Source organism: Equus asinus, chromosome 9, assembly GCF_041296235.1.
Source record: "Equus asinus isolate D_3611 breed Donkey chromosome 9, EquAss-T2T_v2, whole genome shotgun sequence".
In the NCBI taxonomy this organism is placed as follows: domain Eukaryota; kingdom Metazoa; phylum Chordata; class Mammalia; order Perissodactyla; family Equidae; genus Equus; species Equus asinus.
The window spans coordinates 88,956,712-88,981,994 of NC_091798.1; the positions used below are offsets into that span (position 1 = coordinate 88,956,712).

Here is a 25,283-nt window from a genome sequence, read left to right on the forward strand (position 1 = left end):
GGTTAAGTAAAAAAGTATGATCTCAATTTTAATTTTAAAAATTCTTATGCATTCATATTCACAGAAAGGAGACTGATAAGTTTACATCAAAACATTAACATCAGTTATCTCTCGGTATTAGGAGTTTTTAATGGTTTGTATAGAGAAGAATTATAAAATGGTATTTTAAAGAATACTTAACAATGAAAAAAAATTGTATAATAATCCTAAATTGAAAAAGATTAAATTGTTAAACTACAATCATATATTTTTAAAAACAATTATAATTAGCTAATCGTTTTATGTTTAGTTTATGTTTTATCTCCCTATATCTTTATGCTTTAGAAATTTCTGTTATTTACTTGATAAAAACTCAGTAAATATTTATAGATGGGATGGATGTTGGAATGAATGGAGGGGAAGGTCTGAGCCAGGCATATATCTAGAGATTTGTTTAAAACATATATATAGTCAGTCAATTCTGATATTCATAGTAGTTATGTTCTATAAACTTGCTGCAAATGCTGAATTTGTGAATACTAAACCATTGCTCCTAGGGGCAACAAAGGGTTAGGTTTCCATGGGTCTCCAGACACAATATTTTCTTCCTTTTTCTTTTCCTCTTGCTTAGGAAGATTCGCCCTGAGCTAACATCCACTGCCGATCTTCCTCTTTTTGTATGTGAGCCATCACCACAGCATGGTCAGTGACAGACAAGTGGTGTAGATCCACACCTGGGAACCAAACCCAGGCTGCCAAAGCAGAGCATGCCCAGTTTAACCACTTGGGCTCTGGGTCTGGCCCCAGACACAACATTTTCATCAACTGATCAGTATGTAACTTTGTTTTGTGTGTGTCTGTTTCAAGACACCTTATTTAATATATTGTTGATCCACAATGGTGAAGTCATGGCCAAGAACACTCATGCCTGAACGAAGGATATCTAACACAGGTATTTTCTTCATAACACACATCACAGCTCTGTACACACAAACACTAGGCAGTATCTCAACACTATGATTAGGGGCCATTTTAAACAGCAAACTCACCCACAAAAAGCACAAAAATGTAAAAACATGGCATTAACTAGATCATGAAAAGGACAACTGTTTACAGTATGAGAGCTGAAACAGGAAGGTGGAGTGTCACATTTTTTAACCTCAGCTGGGAATAAGCGGATCAGGTAACTCAAAATTTTCCCCACTCTGCCCTGTGTAGGAGTGACCATGAAAGTGCTGCAAGTATCAATTTGGGGGGCTTTGAGGTTACAAAATAAATTTTATCAAGTAGGAGAATTCGTAAACACAGAATCCATGAATAATGAGGATCAACTGTGTATATATTTACACTTACATTGATATAAACAATTTCAGTATTACTTTTATAAAACTAGGCTAGAAAAACCTGATTTATCACAATACTATCTATTTTTTAGAAAACAACTCTTTTTTAACCAATGAAAGTTAACACCTAACTATTTACATTTTATATTCAGATACTATATAAAAGATTCTAATTCCAATGCTCATAAGAAATTCAGAACTCAGGCTGGTAGAATATACAGATAGACATAATTACAACAATTCCCTTGATACAAATATACATCAAATTTCATCAATTAAGATATGTTCTTAAGAGTGCATTACATTTCCAAAAGGAAAGAGATCATTTAAAAATCTGAAATATAAATATGCATATATTCCTTAAATTGGATAGTCTCAAATTTTCAAAATGTCAAGCAGAATAACTAAGTACAGTTAAGCATGAAGAAGCGAGCAGACTATTTTAAAAAACCATTTCAAAGACCAAATCAAGTGATTTCTCAAAACTGATGACAATAAGCTATTATGCTATAACATACATTTCTTAATTATCTACATCAAAAGAATATCTAAAAATGATCTAAAGCAACTGAAAAAAGGGAATTCAATAATTACTTACCTGACTTTATCCCTGAACTTCACAATTGGCACTTTTGCTCGAATCAGCTGAGGTCTCTCAATGTAGCCAGCTGAAGGGTAAAAGATAATGAGAATATCTGTAAGTGTTTCTCAAATTCATAGTATTCCAATGCACATTTTTAAAAAAAAGCATTTTACTAAGCTAAAACAATTAAAGAAAACACAGTCTTTGAGAAAGAAAGCAAAGAAAGGACATTACTGAATTCTTCTAAGACTGGATTAGGGGGCTATTAAAGTTATTTTCAGAAATGTGGTCTACTATCTAATAACATTTATCAAGAAGTTCATCAGAGCGTTATGAAAAATATCTAGGATAGCAACAGGGGGATAGCTAAATTCTGGCACAACACATGGCAAGATATAACAGCCATATAAATCATATTTACAAACAGTCTTAAATGTGGAAACGCTTGCAACATGATACAAGGGGCAGCGACACGTTCAAATAAGCATGATTTCTGAGAGGAAGAACACATACACATATTTTTTACTCCATCAAACTTCAAAAAAAAATGTTTTTCTGAGTTGAAAGTAATAATGTTCATTGTAGAAAACTAGGAAAATACAGCAATGTAGAAAAAAGAAACTGCAAATTTCTCCCAAATGAGCAATTTCTTAAGTCTTAACTAAAGAAAACCATAAGACCAGATTTAAAAACTAAAAATTTTCTGTTATAATGCTTTTTATGAGCAAAATAATAAATACACCAGGCTTCAAAGAGAATTTATAGGCAAGAATTCAGTGAGGTTTAGTGAGAAATAAGATTAGGAGTTGAAAGTTTCGAGTTCTGACCACAGGTTCTGACACCAAAGAACAAACTATACTCCTCAGGGAAATTATTAAACTGATTGATCACCAGTCTCCTTAACTATTAAAAACAACAACCAAAGGGAAAAAAAAAACCTTTCATTTGAATTAGACGATCTCTAAGGTCCCTTCCATTTTTAATATTTTATGATTCTAATAGCTATTGAAAATCCACTTAAGATATGAATTATTCCTGTATTTTACAGATGTGAAAACTTAAGTCCACCGAAATAAATCACTTGATTTATTTCTCTCCTACAACAGATATAAATTGTTCAAGGGCAATAACTTGTTACTTGACTTTGTATTTTCCAGCTCAAAGCCTGACACATAAGGAATATCTGTTAAACAAATGGACAAATGTCTTTCCAACATCACATAGTGTGGCTTCAACTGTCCACAATATTCTCTGGAAGTTTAAAATAAATTATTTGAGACGGTTTAAAATGTGGATGAAAATCTGCTTAGTGAGCTTACGCAAAATCTTACAATAATATGGTCCAAGTCAACAATTTTGCTTTCTGTTGGAATAATTCACTTGGGCTTCATGTTTAGTGATATTTTTAAAATTTGATGTCATAAATTGCATATAATTTGAAAACAGATGAAATTCTCTCTCCCTCCCATGAATACTTAAAAGACTTTATCTGTATCACTCTTTCGGGTTTTCACAGATACTTTGCATTACAGCTATTTATGCTCATGCATTAGCTTCCCTAACAGTATATAACCTTTTGAGAAAAAGAACTGAAGCTTATGATATCTTTGAATTCCCCACTGCATTCAGTAAACTCAATAAAGAATTGCTGAATAAATGTTACTCTTCTTTTTAGTCAAAAGGTAAAAGGAATTCATTTGGAAAAAAAGGATCCACATTATACATATCCTGACCAGAAAATAAACAATTCTTACCAGAAAATAAAGTGAGAGACACTATAAATAAATACTTATGTCAGATGACATAGGAACTTGAGGCATATCAAACTTACAAAGTCTAGTACAGAAGTGTTTATGGACTAAGGTGAGTATATGTCGTGCTTCAGTCTTCTGATTTACCTGAAAAAAACACTGAAAAGTTAAAAATAAAGTGTTTTTTCATTATCTTTCTAAACTTAGTGTTTTATTTTCTTAATGTATCTCAACAAAGAGAAAACATACAAAGTATACTTTTCTTTGGAGTTATTTTTCACTATTCACTAAATTACATTATAGAAAAAGTCAACCTTTCTGCTGTCTTCACATCAACATTTCTAAATCAATTCCTGATCTTAAACTTAAAGCGCAACATTAAAAGAAATAGCGAAGCAGCCATATACGTCATTTTTTTCCTTTAGTACTAATCTACAAAAAGTAATCCTTTCCAAGAAAAATAAACAGAATTTTAACTTTCTGTAACATCATGTATTTCCCTCTCTAGACTGTGAGCTGCTCAGGGATAAGGGTCACATCTGTGGTGTCTCAGTGTGAGCATGATTGTGACAAGCTGATTCAAACATGTGGAGAAGACTGGAGGATTAGTGGGCTGTGCCCAAGTGTAGTCTACTTGCATGAGGAAGTTTTAATTAAAACTCTAATATTTTCCACTATGTTTATTATTTCTGAAGGGTTTCTTTACTGTTCCTTTATATGATTTCAAAGCCTAGGAAATATCAGAGTTTCTTTCCCAGAATAAATCTCTTTCTGATTTGCAGTAACTGGAAGCCAATTTTGTTAGTGGGATAATAGAAACAGTAAAAATATATATTACTATTCAATAGATTTTTTATATTTATAAAGAGGTGGAATATAATAAGCCACATTAAATTATACTGAAATTAATCTTTGGTAATTCAGAAGAGACCTCGGCATATTAAAGAGGTTGCTTCAGGTCAGCTTAATGAACACCAATTACTGTGGTATTAAGGATACACAAGAGTATAAGTTAACAGGAAATTCAAATAAACATAATACTAAAGAAGAAAATTTGGTTGCTAAATAAAAATAAAGAGAAGAAACAAAGCCAAAATATCAGAGAAAAATTTATTAAATCACAATAGTCTTATTTTAAATTTCAGTGAAATCTCTTTGTATTCCCAAAATAAGAACTCCAAACCCCATAGCCTTTTCAAGGGGAAATAAGATAAAACATTGAAAATACAATCATGGAGAATTCAAATGGAAAGGAAATATATCAAGAAGATAATACTGACACATGCTCTCCTTCTTTACTGCATCCTGGTAACATACCCATCCCAATAATGTTTCAAAATAGAGGCAGAGCTCTTGAAAAAGACAGTGAAGCCATCTCACTTTAACAACTTAGAAATGAATGCTAAAATTCCTATTAGTTTACTGGGCACATGCCTTAAAAGAAAAAGAAGCATTTCCTAGCCTTCCTTGAATTATTATAAACAGAGAATCCAAAGAAGTAATTAAAACAAAAAAAGTTATTTTCTTCAATGACTTTTATATGAAATTTCTTAAATGACTTAACACAAGAAACACATTTGGAATAATGTTTCATTACTTACTGGTTCCTCTTTAATAACTAGACATAAATCACCATCACTGCTCCGGGTACCAAATCCATTCAAAGAGGATCCCACCAAAAAAAGTCTGCTTTCTAAAGAAATAGAAGAGAATTATAAGGTATTATTTAAAATTTTAAATCGGAATGCATATACAAAAAAGGGCATGCAAAATAGGGAACCGTACGTGGAAATAACAGCTGAATTTCTCTCTGCAGCTGTGTTCGACAGAGTTCTTTCTTCTTTAAATCGCTTACTTGCTGCTGACATGCTTCAAATAGCTCCAATATCTGCTGACTCAACTTGAATTCACCGCAAAAAAAGTAAAAATTTTGTTTAGAAATGTAAAAGTAATTACCATACTGAGAAGTGTAAAACAATACTACCGACGGTATTTAAAAAATAAATATATATTATCTCCTTAACACCTTCCAACACAAAACTACTCTTACTTAAGTAACAAGTCATTTAGTATCTGAAACAGTTACTAATTTGACAAAGCAAAGTACCACTGACAAGTCACAGAAAAGTACAGTCACAGATCATTCATAATGAGTATAATCCACGGGGCAGCAAACTACAACCTTCCGTAGCAGCCTGGTTTGGGATGGTACACGACCTAAGAATGGTTTTACATTTTTAGAGGGTTATAAAGATGAACAAATAAAAACATGCAACAAGAACCATATGTGAGTGGCAAAGTCTAAAATATTTACTATCTGTCCCTTTAAAGAAGTTTGCCCAATCCCTGATATTCATAAGACATATAACAGACTTTGAAAGAAAAGTCCCTGGTCTTCCATGCTCATGCAAACCACCCTCTTCCCCATTCTTACAACACTGCTCTGAACCCTGTCTTCTTGTTGCCATCTACAGATGGATCTCCCTGTTTATCTACCTATCTGGTTCACACTTTCCCCTCCAACCTAACTCTTGCTATCCCCATAGGTGATTTCCTTACCTATAATGGGCTACATATCACAACATATTCCCACCATTTCTAAACTACTTCTTACTCCAATATTTTTCATCAGTGTAACACTCTCATAGCATAATGTGGTCTTTACAATAAAATACAACTTCTCTAGCTGTGAAATTTTAAATTTCAATATACTATCTTGGCTTCAATCTGTCCAATTCTTACTTTCTTACTCCCCTCATACCTGCTCTAGAACCACACAGACCCGGATTCCCTTGAATCTCCCCTTTTCTCCTGACCCATCAGTACCTGAACAGCATGATTTCCTTTCGTATCCAGTCCATGCTCCACAACAACATTATTCCCTTGTCATGCTCTAACACCTGTCCTGCAAAATCCTAGTCTTAAGTCCATATGAACAATCACCTTCTCTGCTCTTATATCTGAGTTTCTAAGAAATGAAACTAAAAAAAATTAAAAACCACAAAATTGGCATCTTTCAAATTTGTAGTTACAGGACTAGCCTAAGGTTGGCCCTTTCACATCTCTGGGGAGATATGGCTCCCATTTTACACCATCACCATTCCAAAATCTTTACTATTTTCTTCAAGCCCCCTACACTTACCTCACTTTATTTAGCAGATAACTTCACATTAAAGTTTACCAAGAAAATTGAGGATACCAGATGTGACAAGTCAGCTTGCTAACTGCAAACTTGCAAACTAACATATCTGAATGAAATCTCATCTCTTCACCTCTCCTGTCAGACAAACTGTCCTCCTCCTCTGTTCAAAGCTGACCCCTCACCAACACTTCTGTATCCAAGCCTTCTGGTGGCCTCCACGACACAAATACCTCTAGAGTTTTCCGGGCTCTCTTGCATTTTCAACCTCTCGCTCTCTAGGCCTTCCCCGGACTCCAAGACCAAGCGCAAGTCTCACCCAGCATTTAAAACACTTTCTTTTATCATGTTTAGAACTCATTTTAAGAAGGCAGAGGCAGTCCAGGCAACTTGGCAACGAATGAGACATAATTTTTTAATATCCCCAAATAAACCACCCCTGCAAAAAGAATAGTGAGGAGAACAAAACAAATAGATCAAACCAAAACAAAACAAACACAGCCAACAAATACAACACAATTAATTGACTATGTATCAATCATGAACACCAAAATATGAATAGTTGGGACCAAACACCAACAGCAGCAAGACCCAGATGGTATCAGCAACATTAAGAAAGAAGAGGAGGAGCCAGCCAGGTAGCTAGTGGTTAAGTTCGAACACTCTGCTTCAGTGGCCCGGGGTTCACCACTTCAGATCCCAGGCACAGACCTACAAACTGCTCATCAAGCCATGCTGTGGCAGTGTCCTATATACAAAAAATAAAGGAAGACCGGCACAGATGTCTGCTAAGGAATAATCTTCCTCAAGCAAAATGAGGAAGATTGGCAACAGGTGTTAGCTCAGGGTCAATCCTCCTCACCAAAAGAAAAAGGAAGAAGAGGAAAGGGATTTTAGACAGCCCTGAAGCCAGAACAGCCAGAAATCAAATTGCCCTTAAGTACTACCTGGCCATCCCTTTCTTCAAATTGAGGCATCTAATTTAGTGCAGGATAGCAACCAAAATTGGAAGCGAGTTTCACAGGCCACAACTCACAGGTAAACATAACAGGATCATAGAAAGATCAGAAATTTCAAAACTAAGTGAGGCTCCCTTCTAAGACAAAGCAACACATCAAGCAGAAACCGCCAGGAGGAGAATCCAAACTAAGCAATACAGAGTCACTAAGGGTAAAAGAAACAAGGTCTAGAACTAGAATGATTCTAATTCCCAGGGGACATTTGACAATATCTGGAAACATTTCTGGTTGTCATAATTGAAGGGAAGGGGGACACCACATGGTGATCACTGGCATCTAGCAGGTAGAGGCTAGGATGCCACTAAACATCTTACAATGCACAGGACAATCTCTGACAGCAAAGATTATCTGACCCAAAATGCCAATATTGCAGAGGGTGAAAAACCCTGGTCTAGATAAAAGAAGGGAAGAGAAGAGAAAAAGTCTCAAAGTATACTGCTGAATACCACACAACAGAAGAGGATTCCTAGAGCCACAAACCTAGGAAAGCCAACCTGCCTAACTCTCCTCATGTAAAAGTAGCATAGGAAAAGCCATCTCACTTAAGCACAAATAACAGAAAAGAACTGGAATCTCAGGAAGAGAGGTGAGAATGGGAGAAGGACAGAAGAAAATATTTGAAGAAATAACGCCTAAAAACGATTCTAGTCAATTCCCATACAAAGTTTTTATTAAAAAAATGAGAAAGACATGCCCACAAAACTAATGAAAATTCAAACATAATGTATCAAACCAAGGCTGCTTCTCTTATGTTTTACTTTTCTAAAAAGATAATTGACTAGAAAGTATATATACTAGTACTAACAAAAAACAATTGGAAATTTACATTCTAAAAATGTATCAATAACGGCAAAAAAACATGAAATATTTAGAAATATATTTCCCAAAAGGTATATAAGACCTGTACACTGAAAATTACTAAATACTGATGAAAGAAATTAAAGACCTAAATAAATGAAGTGATATACCATGTTCCACAGCTAATATCATTCTCAATGGAAAAAAACTGAAAGCTATCACTCTAAAAACAGGAACCAGACAAGGATGTCCACTTTCACCACACTATTTTTTTTTTTTTTAAAGATTTTATTTTTTCCTTTTTCTCCCCAAAGCCCCTCAGTACATAGTTGTATATTCTTCGTTGTGGGTCCTTCTAGTTGTGGCACGTGGGACGCTGCCTCAGCGTGGTTTAATGAGCAGTGCCATGTCCGCGCCCAGGATTCGAACCAACGAAACACTGGGCCGCCTGCAGCGGAGCGCGTGAACTTAACCACTCGGCCACGGGGCCAGCCCCATCACCACTCTTATTTAACATAGTATTGGAAATCCTGGCCAGAGCAGTCAGGCAAGAAAAAGAAATAAAAGGGATCCAAATTGGAAAGGAAGAAGTGAAACTGTCACTATTTGCAGATGATCTGATTTTACAGACAAAAAATCCTAAAGAATCCACCAAAAAACTTTCAGAAACAATAAATGAACATGGTCAAGTTGCAAGATAAAAAATCAATACACAAAAATTAATTGTGTTTCCATACTCTAACAATGAAGTAGCAGAAAGAGAAATTAAGAAGAATACAATCCCATTTATAATTGCAACAAAAAGAATAAAATATTTAGGAATAAATCTAACCAAAGAGGTGAAAGATCTATAAACTGGAAATTAACAGTTAAAATGCCCATACTTCCTAAAGCAACCTATAGATTCCATGCAATCTCTATCCAAGTTCCAATGACATTTTTGACAGAAATGGAATGAAGAATCCTAAAATTTATATGGAACAAAGGACCCCGAATAGCCAAAGGAATCCTGAGAAAAAAGAACAAAGTTGGAGGTATATCACACTCCCTGATTTCAAAATATATTATAATGCTGTAGTAACCAAAACAGCATCGTACTGGCACAAAAACAGACACACAGATCAATGGAACAGAATCGAGAGCCCAGAAATAAACCCACACATCTATGGACAGCTAATTTTCGACAAGGGAGCCAAGAACATATAATGGAAAAAGGAAAGTCTCTTCAATAAATGGTGTTGGGAAAACTGGATAGCCAGATGCAAAAGAATGAAAGTAGACCATTGTCTTACACCATGCATAAAAATTAACTCAAAATGGATTAAAGACTTGAATGTATCAGACCTGAAACCATGAAACTTCTAGAAGAAAACTTAAGCAGTACACTCTTTGACATCGGTCTTAACAGCATATTTTCAAGTACCATGTCTGACCAGGCAAGGGAAACAACAGAAAAAATAAACAAATGGGACTACAACAAACTAAAAAGCACAGCAAAGGAAACCATCAACAAAACGGAAAGACAACCTAACAATTGGGAGAAGATATTTGCAAACCATATATTTGATAAGGTGTCAAGATCCAAAATATATAAGGCACTCATACATCTCAACAACAAAAAAACTAAGAACTCAAAAAATGGGCAAAAGATCTGAAGAGACATTTCTCCAAAGATATACAGATGGCCAACAGGCACATGAAAGGATGTTCAACATCATTAATTATCAGGGAAATGCAAATCAAAACTACAATGAGACATCACCTCACACCCGTCAGAATGGTTATAATTAACAAGACAGGAAACAACAAGTGTGGGAGGGGCTGTGGAGAGAAAAGAACCCTCATACACTGCTGGTGGGAGTGCAACTGGTGCAGCCATTATGGAAAACAGTATGGAGATTCTTCAAAAAATTAAGAATAGAACTACCACACCATCCAGCTATTCCACTGATCAGTATTTATCCAAAGAACATAAAAACACGAATGTGTAACAATACATGCACCCCTATGTTCACTGCAGCATTATTCACAATAGCCAAGACTCGGAAGCAACCTACGTGCCCATCAAGGGACAAATGGATAAAGAAGATGTGGTACACACACGCAATGGAATACTACTCAGCCATAACAAACAATGAAATCCAGCCGTTTGTGACAAAAACGGAAGGACCCTGAGGGTATTTATGCTAAGCAAAATAACTCAGAGGGAGAAGGCCAAATACTGTATGATCTTATTCATAAGTAGAAGATATAAACAACAATAAACAATCACATAGAGACAGAGATTGGGTTGGTGGTTACCGGAGGGGAAGGGAGAAGAGAGGAGGGCAAAAGGGGTGTTTAGGCAGATGTGTGTAGTGATGGATTGTAATTAGTCTTTGGGTGGTGAACATGATGTAATCTACACAGAAACCGAAATATGATGTACACTTGAAATTTATATAATGTTATAAACCAATGTTACTGCAATAAAAAAGTAAAAAGAACTTGAAAAATAAAATAAGAAATTATCAACAGCAGCAAAAGAATATGAAATATTTAGAATTATATTTCCCAAAAGGTATACAAGACCTATACACTGAAAATTACTAAGTACTGATGAGAGAAATTAAAGACCTGAATAAATGGAGTGATACAGATCATGTTCATGGATCAAAAGACTACTGTTGTCAAGTCTCCTGAAATTGACCTATGGAGTAAATATAATCAAAATTTGTAAAAAATTGTTAAAAATAAAAAGCCACCATGCTTGTTTCTAGAAATTGAGAAAATAATTTTAAATTTTATTTGGAAAGGCAAAAGACCAAGAATAGCCAAGACAAAGAAGAAAAAAGTCAGAACTGCCTGACTTCTACCCTTACTTATTATATAGCTATAGTACTCAAGATAGTATGGCATTAACAAAGGGATAGATAACAAAACAGAAGACTGAAATACTTATGAATGAACTCATCCAATACATAAAATTTGCTTCAAACTAAGAAGGGAGGAAGGTATAAATGAAATAAGATTGGCCATATGCTGGTAATTTGTTAAAGCCTCATGAAGATTTATGATACTATATTCTATTTTTGTATTTATTTGATATTTCCCATAGTAAAAAGCTAAAAAAAAAAGCTTCCAAGTTTATAAAAGATTTGAAAAAGGTTTCCAGAAAAAGTGGCTAATATAAAATTTTAAATGACACTTGAATGATTCAGTTTTATTCACCTACAGCAGGGTTGGCAAACTACAGCCTATAGGCTAAATAATGCCTCTAGCTTGTTTTGTAGGGCCAGCAAGCTAAACGATTTTTACATTTTTAAAGCATTGTTTAAAAAAGAGAGAAAACAGGAGCCAGCCCAGTGGTGCAGCAGTTAAGTGCAGATGTTCCGCTCTGACGGCCCAGGGTTCGCCAGGTTCGGATCCCGGGTGCGCACATGGCACCATTTGGCAAGCCATACTGTGGTAAGGCAGCCCACATACAGAAGATGGGCATGGATGTTAGCTCAGGGCCAGTCTTCCTGAGCAAAGAGGAGGATTGGCAGCAGATGTTAGCTCAGGGCTAATCTTCCTCAAAAAAAAAAAGAGAGAGAAAGAAAAGAATATGTGAGAAAGGCCCCATGTAGCCCACGTCTAAAATATTTACTATTTGGCCCTTTATAGAAAAGTTTTGCCAGCCCCTCGATCTAGAGACTTGGGCAGATCAACCCAGTCCTAGAAGTCATATTAGGTACTCAACATCTGTTAAGTAACAAAAAGATAAATTTCTTTACAACAATGCTCAAATGAAATTTTATCATATTTATAAAGCCCTTTCATCATCTGAATGACCATGCTCATGTAGAAACATTAACATGTAAAAAAAATTTATGATTATGTGGAAAATACAAAATTCCATAAACTTGCTCTTCTCCCTTTTTTACATTCAGGGAAACATTTCTTCTCTCTCGAGGACTATTATAATGGAGATCTAATAGATTTTTACACAAAAGAATTTTCCTCACTATCTAGCCAGTTATTTAAGGATCCACATTATGAAATTATGTTACTATATCCTAAAACAGACAGACATAAAGGATATGGAGTCCAGACGAGACAAAAACTCAAAAGAAATGCACATTTACACTGAAACAAGACCTCTATTACTCATATTTAGAGAAATATTTCAGGATAGGCCTCAATGTTCTTATAATCCTGAAAAAAAAAGAAAAAAGGGATGTATGCTATGAAATCTCCTTGGCTGAATATCAGGCACCAAATATTTAGATAACATATGTAACACCATGCTGATTACCGATAATGACACTTTAGAAACTTTCTTTAATTGTTTCTGTTTCATTCAGAAGCAAATTTTTCCCTACTATTAGTTTTAAAAAAAAAACGATTCCAACAAAGTATCCGCAAAATAGATTGTTCTTAAAGTTATTTAAATCTCTACAATTTAGAGATTAGGCTGCCTGCCAAGATTTATTACTTTAAAGTTAACTGTAAAAGATATCCATTTCTCACTGTAAATAAGTTGTACCTGCTCAAAATTTACCTATATATAGTTAGGTAAAAAAAAAAAGTAAGATTTACCTACATATACTAAATACTACATATCAAAATACTAAAATTAATAATTCTTCCAAATATAAATATTCATTTTTCCTAAAAAAATATGACTACCTATCCTCAAAGTAGGCTCAAATCAAATTACTAATAAAGTTATCATTGTGTGAGGTCAATACAAGCCATTAAGTACAAGTAAAATATGGGTTTGGATTCAGGAAAGTTTTCAAATGTGTCAATAAATAAGGCTAAATTTTTACACAGTATTCTCAGCAGTTTCTCCATCTGTCCCTGTTATCTGGGTCCCCATGCAAAAGAAAGTGAAAAAACCTTTCAGCTGGAAACACCAAGATCTGATCATATACTACAGTATATGAAAAACAATCATGGTTTTTGGCTAAATATATGCGCTATCTACAAACACAAATTAGCACTGAGCTTTCGAGATAGGAGAAATAAAATTAAATATGGTACAGAAAGCAGATCACTAGTTCGTAAACATTTCAACAAAAACTGGCAATTCCTTAGGTTGTCCCCTTGCCATAATCTTTGTTACACATGTTTAACTATAGAAAAAGCTGGTACTAATTACTGAGTATTAGTATAATAAAAGTTGAAATTCATTTTTGATGCTGAATTCCTTTTCTCTTCAAATTAACTAAAATAAAACAGAACCAGGAAAATGTCATGCTGAAAACAACCAACTCCTTATTAGCATGTTAAATTACTACGTTTTTGTGTGTGGACACAATGTAGAAACTTCTGAATTTATAAACTGCCATGCTGATTAGGCAGTTTGAATTACTGATTCCTTTCCCTGAGTTCATTGCTTTTAGGCACATACTATTACCTGAACGTGGCCAAGAAACAACCGCCTAATAAAAGGAGAATAGAGGGGCCAGCCCCATGGCTGAGTGGTTAAGTTCGCGCACTCTGCTTCAGCAGCCCAGGGTTTCGCTGGTTTGGATCCTGGGCGCAGACATGGCACTGCTCATCAGGCCATGTTGAGGTGGCATCCCAAATGCCAGAACTAGAGGGACCCACAACTAAAAGTATTCAACTATCTACTGGGCGGGGGGGGGGGACTTGGGGAGAAAAAGCAAAATAAAATAAAAAATAAAAAAAAGATTGGCAAGCTGTTAGCTCAGGTACCAATCTTTAAAAAAAAAAAGAGAATAGAAACAAACAAACTAAACAAACTTTCACCTGCGGATCTCTTCTGCTGAGCCCTGGTCTAGATTTTCTACATAAATTTACATCTCCATGGCTTTCACACTCTTGACAGACACATACATTATAAAGACAGAGCCCCAGGAATAAATTTAGCCAAGGAGGGTGAAGGATCTGTACATTGAAAATTATAAAACATTGATGAAAGAAACTGAAGACAACAAATAAATGGAAAGACATCCTGTGTTCATGCACTGGAAGAATTAAAACTGCTAAAGTGTCCATAGTACAAAAAGCGATCTACCAATTCAATGTAATCTGTATCAAAATTCCAATGGCATTTTTCACAGAAATGGAAAAAGCAATCCTAAAATTCATATGGAACCACAAATGACCCAGAAAAGCACAGCAATCTTGAACAAGAACAAAGCTGGAGGCATCACATTTCCTGAATTCAGTATGGATATTTCTCAAAATATTAAAAATAGAAATACCATATGACCCAGCTATCCCAGTACTGAGTATTTATCCAAGAACTTGAAATCAACAATCAAAGAGACTTGTGCATCCCTATGTTCATTGCACTGTCATTCACAACAGCCAAGACATGGAAGCAACCCAAGCGCCCACTGACTGATGATTGGATAAAGAAGATGTGGGGTGTGTGTGTGTGTATATATATACACACACAATGGAATACTACTCAGCCATAAAAAAGACAGAATCATCCCATTCGCAACAACATGGATGGACCCTGAGGGTATTATGTTAAGCAAAATAAGCCAGACAGAAAAAGACAAACACTGTATGATTTCACTTACATGTGGAAGATAAACCAACACATGGACAAAGAGAACAATTTAGTGGTTACCAGAGGGGAAGGAGGTTGGGGGTGGGGTGGGCATAAGAGGTAAAGGGGTACATATATATGGTGACTGACAAATAATTTACAAGTGAACTTTCACAATGTTATAAACTATTATGACCTCAATAAAAATTTTAAAAAAGCATCATTATTAAATATATATATATAGATATAGATATAGATACACACACACACATATATCACCTCTCACTTGTTAAAAGGCTATTATCAAAAAGTCAAAAGATAAGTGTTGGCAAGGATGTAGAGAAAAGGGAATGCTTAGACACTGTTGTGGGAAAGTGAACTGGTACAACCATACTGGAAAACAGTACAGAGTTTCCTCAAAAAATTAAAAACAGAACTACCATATGATCCAGCAATCCCACTTCTGGGTATATATCTGAAGGAAATAAAATTACTATCTCAAAGAGATATCTGCACTCCCATGTTCACTGCAGCATCATTCACAGTAGCCAAGACACGAAAACAACTTAAATGTCCATCAAAGGATGAATGGATAAAGAAAACGTGGTGTGTGTGTATATATACATATATATAATGGAATATTATTTGGCCATAAAAAGAAAGGAAATTCGGCCATTTGCAACATGGATGAACCCAAAAGACATGATGCTAAATGAAATAAACTAAACACACAAAGAGAAATACTGCATGATCTCACTTACATGTGGAATCTATAAAAAAGTCAAATTCATAGTAGCAGACAGTAGAATGGTGGTTTTCATGGGCTGGGGGGCAGGGGCGAATGGGGAGATGTTGCTCAAAGGGTACAACTTAGCTATAAGATGAATAAGGTCTGGAGACCTAATGAACAGTATGGTAACTACAGTTAATAATAATGTATACTTGAAACTTGCTAAGACAGTAGATCTCAAGTGTTCTCATCCCAAAAAAATATGGTAACTATATGAGGTGATAGATATGTTATTTAGCTTGATTATGGTAATCGTTTCACAATGAATACATATATCAAAACATCATCTTGTATATCTTAAATATATACAATTTTTATTTGTCACTCATATCTCAATAAGGCTAGAAAAAAAGACTTCGTAGGAGATGTGGGCATACATATATTTTAACCACTTGAAATTCAGTGAGCTAATGCTTTACAAATATTTTATCCCCTTTTTCAATTTGCTCTTTATTTTAAATAAAGTAGAATAATGAAATTAAAAAAACAGTTTTTTTAAGATAGAGCCTCTGAGAGATTTGTAAGATATCTGTCCCTAAACTATTCCTCCAAGGGTGCCAAGAGGCTCCATAAAATTTGCTCCTTTCCAAAATTAAACATTACACAAGAAATCTTGAATAATTCATTGACAATCATCTTTTTATTTTACAATCAGTACCAAGAAAATCTCAGCCTAACTTCATCTCAACTTAAAATTCAAAATCAATTGCTTCAATTCACATATCTTCAAACTAACCAGAATTTCCAAATAAACTTAAAATAGATGGAATTCAGGAGTTCGGTTAGCTCTATTCCTCTACAGCCTCTTTTTTGTCCAGGCAACCATATATTCACCTAAAAGCTAGAGTGAAATAAAAGTTAAAATTCACAAAAGTAACTCAGATGTTTTTACTTAATGAGTTCTGTTTGTTCGAATAGCAACTTGAAAAACAGACAAAAGATTTTAAAATAGAGAAAAAGATTTAAACTCACAGGGTACTCATTTTTAAAAATCTAATTCTTTAGTTTCCAAAACACAGAATAAGAATTTTCAAAATAATTAAAACTTCTTTGAACAAAATCTCTCCCTAGAGCTGACTGAGTCAGCTGACTGACTTATTATTACTAATAATAAATTCATTATTACCAGTTTTAAGTGAGCCCTCTAAACTACCCAGCAAATACTGTTTCAAACCTTCTCCACCCATTTCTCTGGTCAGCTTGATTTCCTGCACACGGTAAATGCTATTTCAAACCTTCTCCACTATTCTCAAACTTTGGACATCCTACTTAATCCTCTTCACTCTCAATAGATGATCTTGCATAGTAATTCAGAGAGAAAACAAGAAGAAGCCACTCAACCATGGGAACGCCATTAACTTCTCCATACCGCACCTACAAATTTCGTTCTATCTACACCTATCCTCTAGTTCCAAAAAGCTTTTCTCTTACCTAAAGCCACTTGCCTATATGCAGGACCCATGCTCTTTCCACCTTCTAGGGAACCTTATTCATGACTGTTCTTTTCTTTCAAGAATAGTCAATCTCCTCTCTATTGAATCTTTCCCATTAACATTTATATATGGCTAAAGTTTCTCCTACCTTAAAAAAAAAAAACTTTGTTCCAGCTTCCCACCTTTAGCTCCTCCCCTTCACAGCCAAACTTCCCAAAACAGTTGTGTACACTCAGTTCCCACTTCTGTTTTCCCCTTCTTTCCTCAACCAATTTGTCCTGGATCCAGGCGTTCTTCTCTCCCTGAACAATCAGATCCATATCCTTGGCTTTAATTAACACCTATATGCTGATGATTACCAAATGTATATTTCTGGTCAATACTTTTCCTCTGAATTCCAGATCTATATATATTAAACTATCATCTCTAAATATCTAATTGATGTTTCAAATGCACATTAAAGGCAACACATCCAGAGAACTCATCCTGCTCACCCTCCAACTCCTATTAAATACACACACACATAAGTCTTTCTCCTCTTCCATTTTGTTCTGTCTCAGTGAATGATACTACCATGCATCCACCTGTACAAGCCAGAAACTTGGGAGTATTCCTCACTATCTTCTGATGGTTCTCATCCAGGGGCCATTCTGGCCCCGAGGAGGACATTAGGCAATGTGTACAGACATTTTTGGTTGTCATAACTGGGAATTAGTGGCATCTAGTGAGTTGAAGCGATGAATGTAGCTTGACATCCTAGGATGTGCAGTCCCCCCAGACCAAAGAAAGCTGGTCCAAAATGTCAATAGTACAGAAGTTTAGATGACCTAATCTAATCCATCATCAAATTCTAACAATTCCACTTCCCAAATATAGCTTCCATCCATCAATTTCTGTTCATCTTAACTACCAGCATTTCCTAATTCAAGGCACCATTATCTTTCACCTAGAATATTATAATAATTTCACTACATCCACACTTGGGCTTGATCAACTTGTTCAACTTCATACAATGAAATCAAAATAATTTTAATTCATCTTTCTCCTCTGCCTTAAAAAAACCCAGAATAGCTTACCACTGTTCTTAGCTGAAGACCAAAATGACATACACGTCCTCACATGCTCTGCCCCGTCTCTACTCCTCCTACCACACTTCAGCCATTCTCCTTCTAATCAACCAAATTCTAGCTACTCTGGGCTCCTTCCAGTCCTTTGCATACTCCATGCTCCTTTCTACCTTAAGACCTTCAAATATGCTGTTCTTTCCCTCTAAAGCATTCTCTTTACTCCCACCACTGGCACGAGTAAACTTCTACTCATCCTTCAGCTCTCAGCTCAAACATTACCTTCTCTAGACCATCCTTGAGACCTCAAATACATTCTCTCAGCACAGTAATTTTTCTTCATAGTACTTATAAATATCTTTAAAAAACTGTGATTTGCATGATTTTCTAATGGTTCTCCCTCTCTCTACACTGTATGTGCATGATGAAGAGACCGTGTATACTTAGCACAACATTGTAGCACACGGCTAGTACTCACAAATATTTATTGAATACTAAATAAATTTAGAATCTAATCTACTCGAGGAGTTTCAACTGTCACTATTATTGCAGGTGACTTCAGGATTCATCTCTGGCCCTGAAATATATACTGCCAGTTCGTCTACAATATGTTTTTCTACAATACCAATTAGTTTAAAGACAACTGGTAAATAGGAAAATGGTATCAATTTAACATGTTAGTTGGGTTGACTTGTACATGGAGCTGAAATTGTGGAATTATAAGCTTCAGGAGAAAGGAAAAAAGCCCTCAGCTCAGCTGCTGCACAGCCGGGAGTCCTTACAGATCTAAGACAATTTAAAAATAAGCATCTGCATCCAGGGTTCCTACTCAATAAAGCATACTCCCAGCCTCACACAGCTCTCTGCTGGTGTATTTCCTTCTGTGTCTACCTTTACAGCAGCCTCACTGATTCAGAACTCCACTTTTACGTGCCTTATCTCAGTGCCCACCACAAGCTAGCATCTCAACTCTATTTTGTATATTTTTAATATCCCCTGAAGCAGCATCGAGTCCTGCGGTCTGTCCAAGTTATTTCCCAAGGTATCAGTTATTATTCTCAGTAGTGTTCTAGTTACAAAATTCTTTAGGTTTCGAGAAGTCTGCTCCAGCCCTATTTTCCCATAGCCCTATATTCTGAGTGTGCAATTTGCAGAACATGAGGTTTTTCAAGAGCACAGATGTTATCGCAGATTTTCCCCGTGTTCCAAATAGCTCTTGACTAGTTCCTCAATTAGCTCACACTGAAAATCTAGGTTCCTTATCTCTATTAGTAGGCCAGAATCAAATCATTGGAGTTATTGATGTCTCTCTCCCTCCCTCTCTCCCCTATATTCAATCACTCCACACTTTTTATCAATTTGCCTTATGCACGGTCTCTTATATCTTTTCCACTACCATCTGCCATAACTGAAAGCTTCAGCACCTCTCATCTAAATGAATTTAATACCCTTCAAGGTAATCATCCACCTTCCCAGCCCTCCTTATTCCAAACCAAACTTCACTATACTGTAAATGCAAATCTGACTGTGCTATTCCTCCACTCAAAAACCTTCAGTGGCCTTCTACGGTGCATTCAAGGCCCCAAACCACTGCTCCACTTTTCACACTGAACATCCCATTGACTTTGCACTGTAGCAGAGGTCAACCATACAAACCAATGAGCACACTGCTGGCAAAGAAAGACACTCAATAAACATTAACTATTACTGTCACAGATTACCCGGTATTACAGGCAGTTCTAAAAACGTCATCTTGCTACTCTTAATTTTAAGCATCTTAAGTTCCTCCTCTTTGTATTATTAGAGACAAGGGTCAAATCTTGGTTGTGTCACTTACTAGCTGTGACCTTGAGCAAGTTATTTAGCTTTCTGAGCCTCAGTAAAATTAGGATAATATCCATGTCATGGGGTTGTTGAAAAGACTAAATGACATAGCATATGGAGAATGCCTAGAAGAGAAGAGACATCAATAAATGTTAGTTTTCTTAAAAAGTGTTCACTTACAGAATGAATGCAGAACTAAGTGCTTGCTTTCCTTCTCCCACAACTAGGCAGGTTGAGAGGAGCACTCAAAGAAACTGGTTTAACAACAAAATACATCTTTATTCCTCTGAGATAACTGCTTATTCCAAAAACACAAAATTTAAGAGTATCTTTTTCTATGTTACTAAGCAAAGAAAAAGTTATTGCTATGGAACTATACTTTACTAGATGATATATACTGACTAATGTGAATTATGTTATTAAATTTACTGAGTGAGACTCAACATATACCCAGTCCACATGCAAAACTAGTAGTTATTTAGTTAGTTCTACTAGTTAGTAACTATTACAAAATATAAGTACATGCAAAAATAGAGAGCTTCCATACTTATACATCATAAATTCCACAGAAAAACGGCCCACCTAAACACATATTTTGAAAACCCACATATAGTAAAAGGTTCTTATATATTCATTCAAAGAATTGGTCTGATTTGATTTAGACCACAGGCTTTCCCATTATAGCATTACAAGACTTTCTCTGAAATTGGAAAACAAAGAAAGGAGAACGAACAAGTAGGGAGGGGAAGGATGGTAGCAAAACATCCCAAGTTAATCTTTTCCCATTTTACTTTGCTTTTTTCTCCCTCTCACTGGTTTTGTCTAACTGCTTTTCCTACTTCACAGTAAGAAAAGACAGAATCTTTTTAATAAATAGTGCTGGGACAACTGGACTAACAGTAAAAGAATAAAGTTAGACCTCTACTTCATGTCATATATAAAAATTAACTCAAAATGGGTCAAAGACCTAAATCTAAGAGTTAAAATTATAAAACTCTTAGAATAACACACAGGCATGAACCTTTGTGACCTTGGATTAGGCAATGGTTTCTTAGATATGACACCAACAGCTTAGGCAAGCAAAGACAAGCAGATAAACCGGACTTCACCAAAATGGAAAGCTCTTGTGCTTCAAAGGACGCCACCAAGAAAGTAAACAGACAAACCAAAGAACTGAAGAATATGTTTGCAAATCATATATCTGATAAGCATTTAGTATCCAGAATATATAAACAACTCTCACAACTCAAGAATTTCTTTAAAAAATTTTAAACGGGCAAATTAACTGAATAAACAGTTCTCCAAGGAAGATACACAAATAGCCAAGATACAAATGAAAACATGATCAACATCATTAGTCATTAGGGAAATGCAAATCAAAAACTCCACTTCACACTCACTAGGATAGCTATAAAAAAAAAGACAGACAACAAGTGTTGGCAAGGATGTGGAGAAATTAGAACACTCATACACTGCTGGTGGAAACATAAAATGGTGCAGCCACTTTAGAAAACATTCTGGCAGTTCCTCAAAAAGTTACAGACAGAGTTACCACATAACCCAGTAATTTTACTCATAAGTATATATACCCATGAGAAATAAAAACTTGTCTATACAAAAATTTTTACACAGGTTTTCACAGCAGCATTATTCAAAATAGCCAAAAAGCGGAAACAGCCCAAAAGTCCATCAACTGAGGAATGCATAAACAAAATACAGTACATCTACACAATGGAGTATTATTCAGCTATAAAAAGGAATAAGGAACTAATACATGATATGACATGGACGAACCTTGAAAACATGCTAAGTGAAAGAAGCAAGACCACGTATCATATGATTCCATTTATATGAAATGTCCAGAACAGGCAAACCCATAGAGATAAAAAATCAATTAGTGGTTGCCAGAGGTGGGGCAGGGGTGGGGGGATGGGAGAGTGGTCCGGGGAAGTGATTACTATGGGGTACAAGGTTTCTTTTAGGAGTGATGAAGATGTACCAGAATTAGATAGTGATGATGGCTGCACAACTTTGCAAATATACTAAAAATCACTTCATCATACACTTCAGAAGAGTGAATTTTATGACGCAATTCTAACTCAACTACAGAAAAAAGGAATGATAGAGGAATAAAAAGCAGCACAACTATGGAATGAGGCAAGTGTTCCTTTATGACCCAGCATTTTCAGCACACTTTCTATCTTTCAGCTCTAGGAACTCAGAGGAGTAAAACAAAGTCACTATACTCTCTTCAGGCTCCTTCTCCTTAGCTTACAAATGTCATATTTCTCAAGAGTAGAGATTTGAAAATGCAAAACAGCAAATTTAGGCCATAGACAATCCAAAAGAATGCAGATACTTTACATCATAAACTCTTCTATATTACCTAGAATTCTTTTTTTTTGGTTTCACTAAATATGGGGGAGGAGGAAGAGATATGCTTCTAATATTAGTGTTAAATAACTACTGTCTCCAACGCTGATACTGTCATTTTCCAAGGATTATAATTTAAATAGCTTCATTTCATTTATTTGAAATGTTTTTGATAAATCTTTCTTGATCATATCACTTTGTATTTCTTCCTCAGTGACTCCTGGATTCTCTATTTCTGACATTCAAAAACCTCATAAAACACAAATATCCCAAAAGAAAATGCTTTTTAACACTTCATTAGAATACCCACGTGAAAACTTGTTTTTCTGTAATAAGTAAGAGTTCTAAATTTAGAAATCAAATATTTTGGGCTCTAATCTCAGGTTTTTATGAATCAGAGAAAATCTGATTTCCTGATCTGAAAGTTGCATTTCCATAAAAGAACATTTAACAATAATCAAAAAATCAAATTTAGACAAAAAATTGTGTTGAATACTACTTTAAACAGTGCAAAAAAGACATGTTCTACTTAATCCAAGACATTAGATATTTCTGATGTTTTTAATACATTATTTATATTAACTTCCCAAAAGGTAAAACTAAAATCTACATTATTATTACCTTATCTTTGGCCTCAGGCAGTGTGATTTCTCTAGGTTCTAAAAATGGTATTTCTCGAAAGGGTGGAACACATCTGACTATATCTGGCACATAGTGTGTATGAAACAATGGTGGCATTGAGTATCTTCTTTCACCTGATAAAGGCACTATGTGGTTAACTATAGTTGGCTCTTGGTGGGGTGAATGAAAACGCTGCCGTTTACCATCAAGAGGAAGGTTTTTCTCATCGCTTAATCTCCTGAAAACAAGCAATATACCTTAGTGATTAAAGACATAACTTTCTGATAACAAATAGAAAACCATTAAAAATATATACATAACAGATGACAATATTGACTCTTCCAGCAAGGCCACGTTACTAGCTCTATATGAATCTTAAAATATTTATTTTCAGCACAAGAGATGCCTTAGAAAAACGCGTTAGGAAAAATGAGAATTAATAATGCACATAAAAAACCCCAAACTACATTACACATCAGAGTTAGTCTCCTGCATTTGAACCACCCCAATGTTTCATCTCAGCAGTGAAAACTTCCTACTTATAGAACCACTAACAGTAAAGGATCCAAACTCTAACACAAGGAGGATAAGATTAAGTGAACTGGGTGCTATAAATTAAAAAAGGCTCTTTGAGTCCACCCATGTTCTGGCTCATCAGTAGGAAAAACCAAATTAAGATATATTTATGGGGCCGGCCCCATGGCCGAGTGGTTAAGTTCGCACTCTCCACTTCAGCGGCCCACGTTTTCCCCCATTTGGATCCTGGGCACAGACATGGCACTGCTCATCAGGCCATGCTGAGGCGGCATCCCACATAGCAGAGCCAAAAGGACCTACAACTAGAATATACAACTACGCACTGGGGGGCTTCCGGGGAAAAAGAAGAAGAAGAAAAAAAGAAGATTGGCAAGATATGTTAGCTCAGGTGCCACTTTTTAAGAAAATAAAAAGAGATATTTTACTTTTTGAAAAAGCTATAAAGACATTGGACAACTAAGAAAATTTGAAAATAAACTGCATTTCAGATAATAGTATTGTATTAATGTTAAATTTCTTGGGCTCTTTGAGTCCACCCAATGTAATTTGGCTATACAGGAGAATACCCTTATTCTTAGGAGGAATGTACTGATGTGCTTTGGGGTGAAGTGAAATGATGTCAACAACTTTCTTTCATATGGTTCAGAAAAAAAACATAGGGGTAGGGAGAGAAAGAGGCAGAAAAAAAACAAATGAAGCAAAACTTTGAAGAATCTAGTAAGTGGCAGATAAGTGTTCATTGTACTATTTAAATTTTTCTGAAGGCTTAAAAATTTTCAAAATAAAAATGCAAAGGGAAAATAATTAAAAGTAATTATTTATTGGAAAAAATTTATTTCATTAATATAAAAAAGTTGTTCATGTATGTAATTCTTTACGCAATCAGAAATGGTCTAATTCCTTTTAAGCTTTAAAATTCTATGGGTCATAGCCACCTGAAGGTTTTTATTACAATACACTTTTGGGATTATGCCAATTCCTCTCTCCTTGACAGATGCACAAAATAACTGGAACTCCTACTCACAGGTAAAAGTGTATACTGCTAAAAACATAAGAGCATATTTAATTTTTTTTGAGGAAGATTAGTCCTGAACTAACATCTGCCGCCAATCCTCCTCTTTTTGCTGAGGAAGACTGGCCCTGAGCTAACATCCATGCCCATCTTCCTCTATTTTATATGTGGGACGCCTGCCACAGCATGGCTTGACAAGCAGTGTATAAGTCCTCACCTGGGATCTGAACTAATGAACCCCGGGCCACCAAAGTGGAACGTGCAAACTCAACTGCTGCACCACCAGGATGGCCCCATTTAATGTTTTTTAAACATAAAAGTAATTTTGAGCTTTATATGCTGAATATCTTCTATTGAGAATGCCAATTTTTGTTTTAAAAATATGCATAACTATGAACTAATGGAATTTATTTTCACTCGTGATTCACAAATGAGCTATCAAGGCAACTTCCAAAAAAAAAAAATCTGAATAAAGTCAATACTTTTAGCATCATTATATGGCTTTCCACAATGGCAACTTTGAA

At 35.3% G+C, this 25,283-nt stretch overlaps 1 protein-coding gene across 5 annotated transcripts in view; it reads right to left on the reverse strand.

Annotated features, from left to right (window-relative positions):
- Positions 1–25,283, reverse strand: part of TENT2 (terminal nucleotidyltransferase 2) — a 61,580-nt gene that overhangs the window by 28,978 nt on the left and 7,319 nt on the right. For 3 of the 5 annotated variants that reach the window (XM_070517879.1, XM_070517880.1, XM_014857006.3), the window contains 5 exons: positions 23,211–23,448; positions 5,442–5,556; positions 5,258–5,349; positions 3,737–3,815; positions 1,921–1,990 (listed from right to left, as the gene is read on the reverse strand). In XM_070517879.1, coding sequence (XP_070373980.1) covers positions 1,921–1,990; positions 3,737–3,815; positions 5,258–5,349; positions 5,442–5,556; positions 23,211–23,448 — 594 coding nt within the window. The remainder of the gene's footprint in view (positions 1–1,920; positions 1,991–3,736; positions 3,816–5,257; positions 5,350–5,441; positions 5,557–23,210; positions 23,449–25,283) is intronic. The other 2 variants (XM_014857009.3, XM_014857008.3) reach the window with 1 other exon arrangement.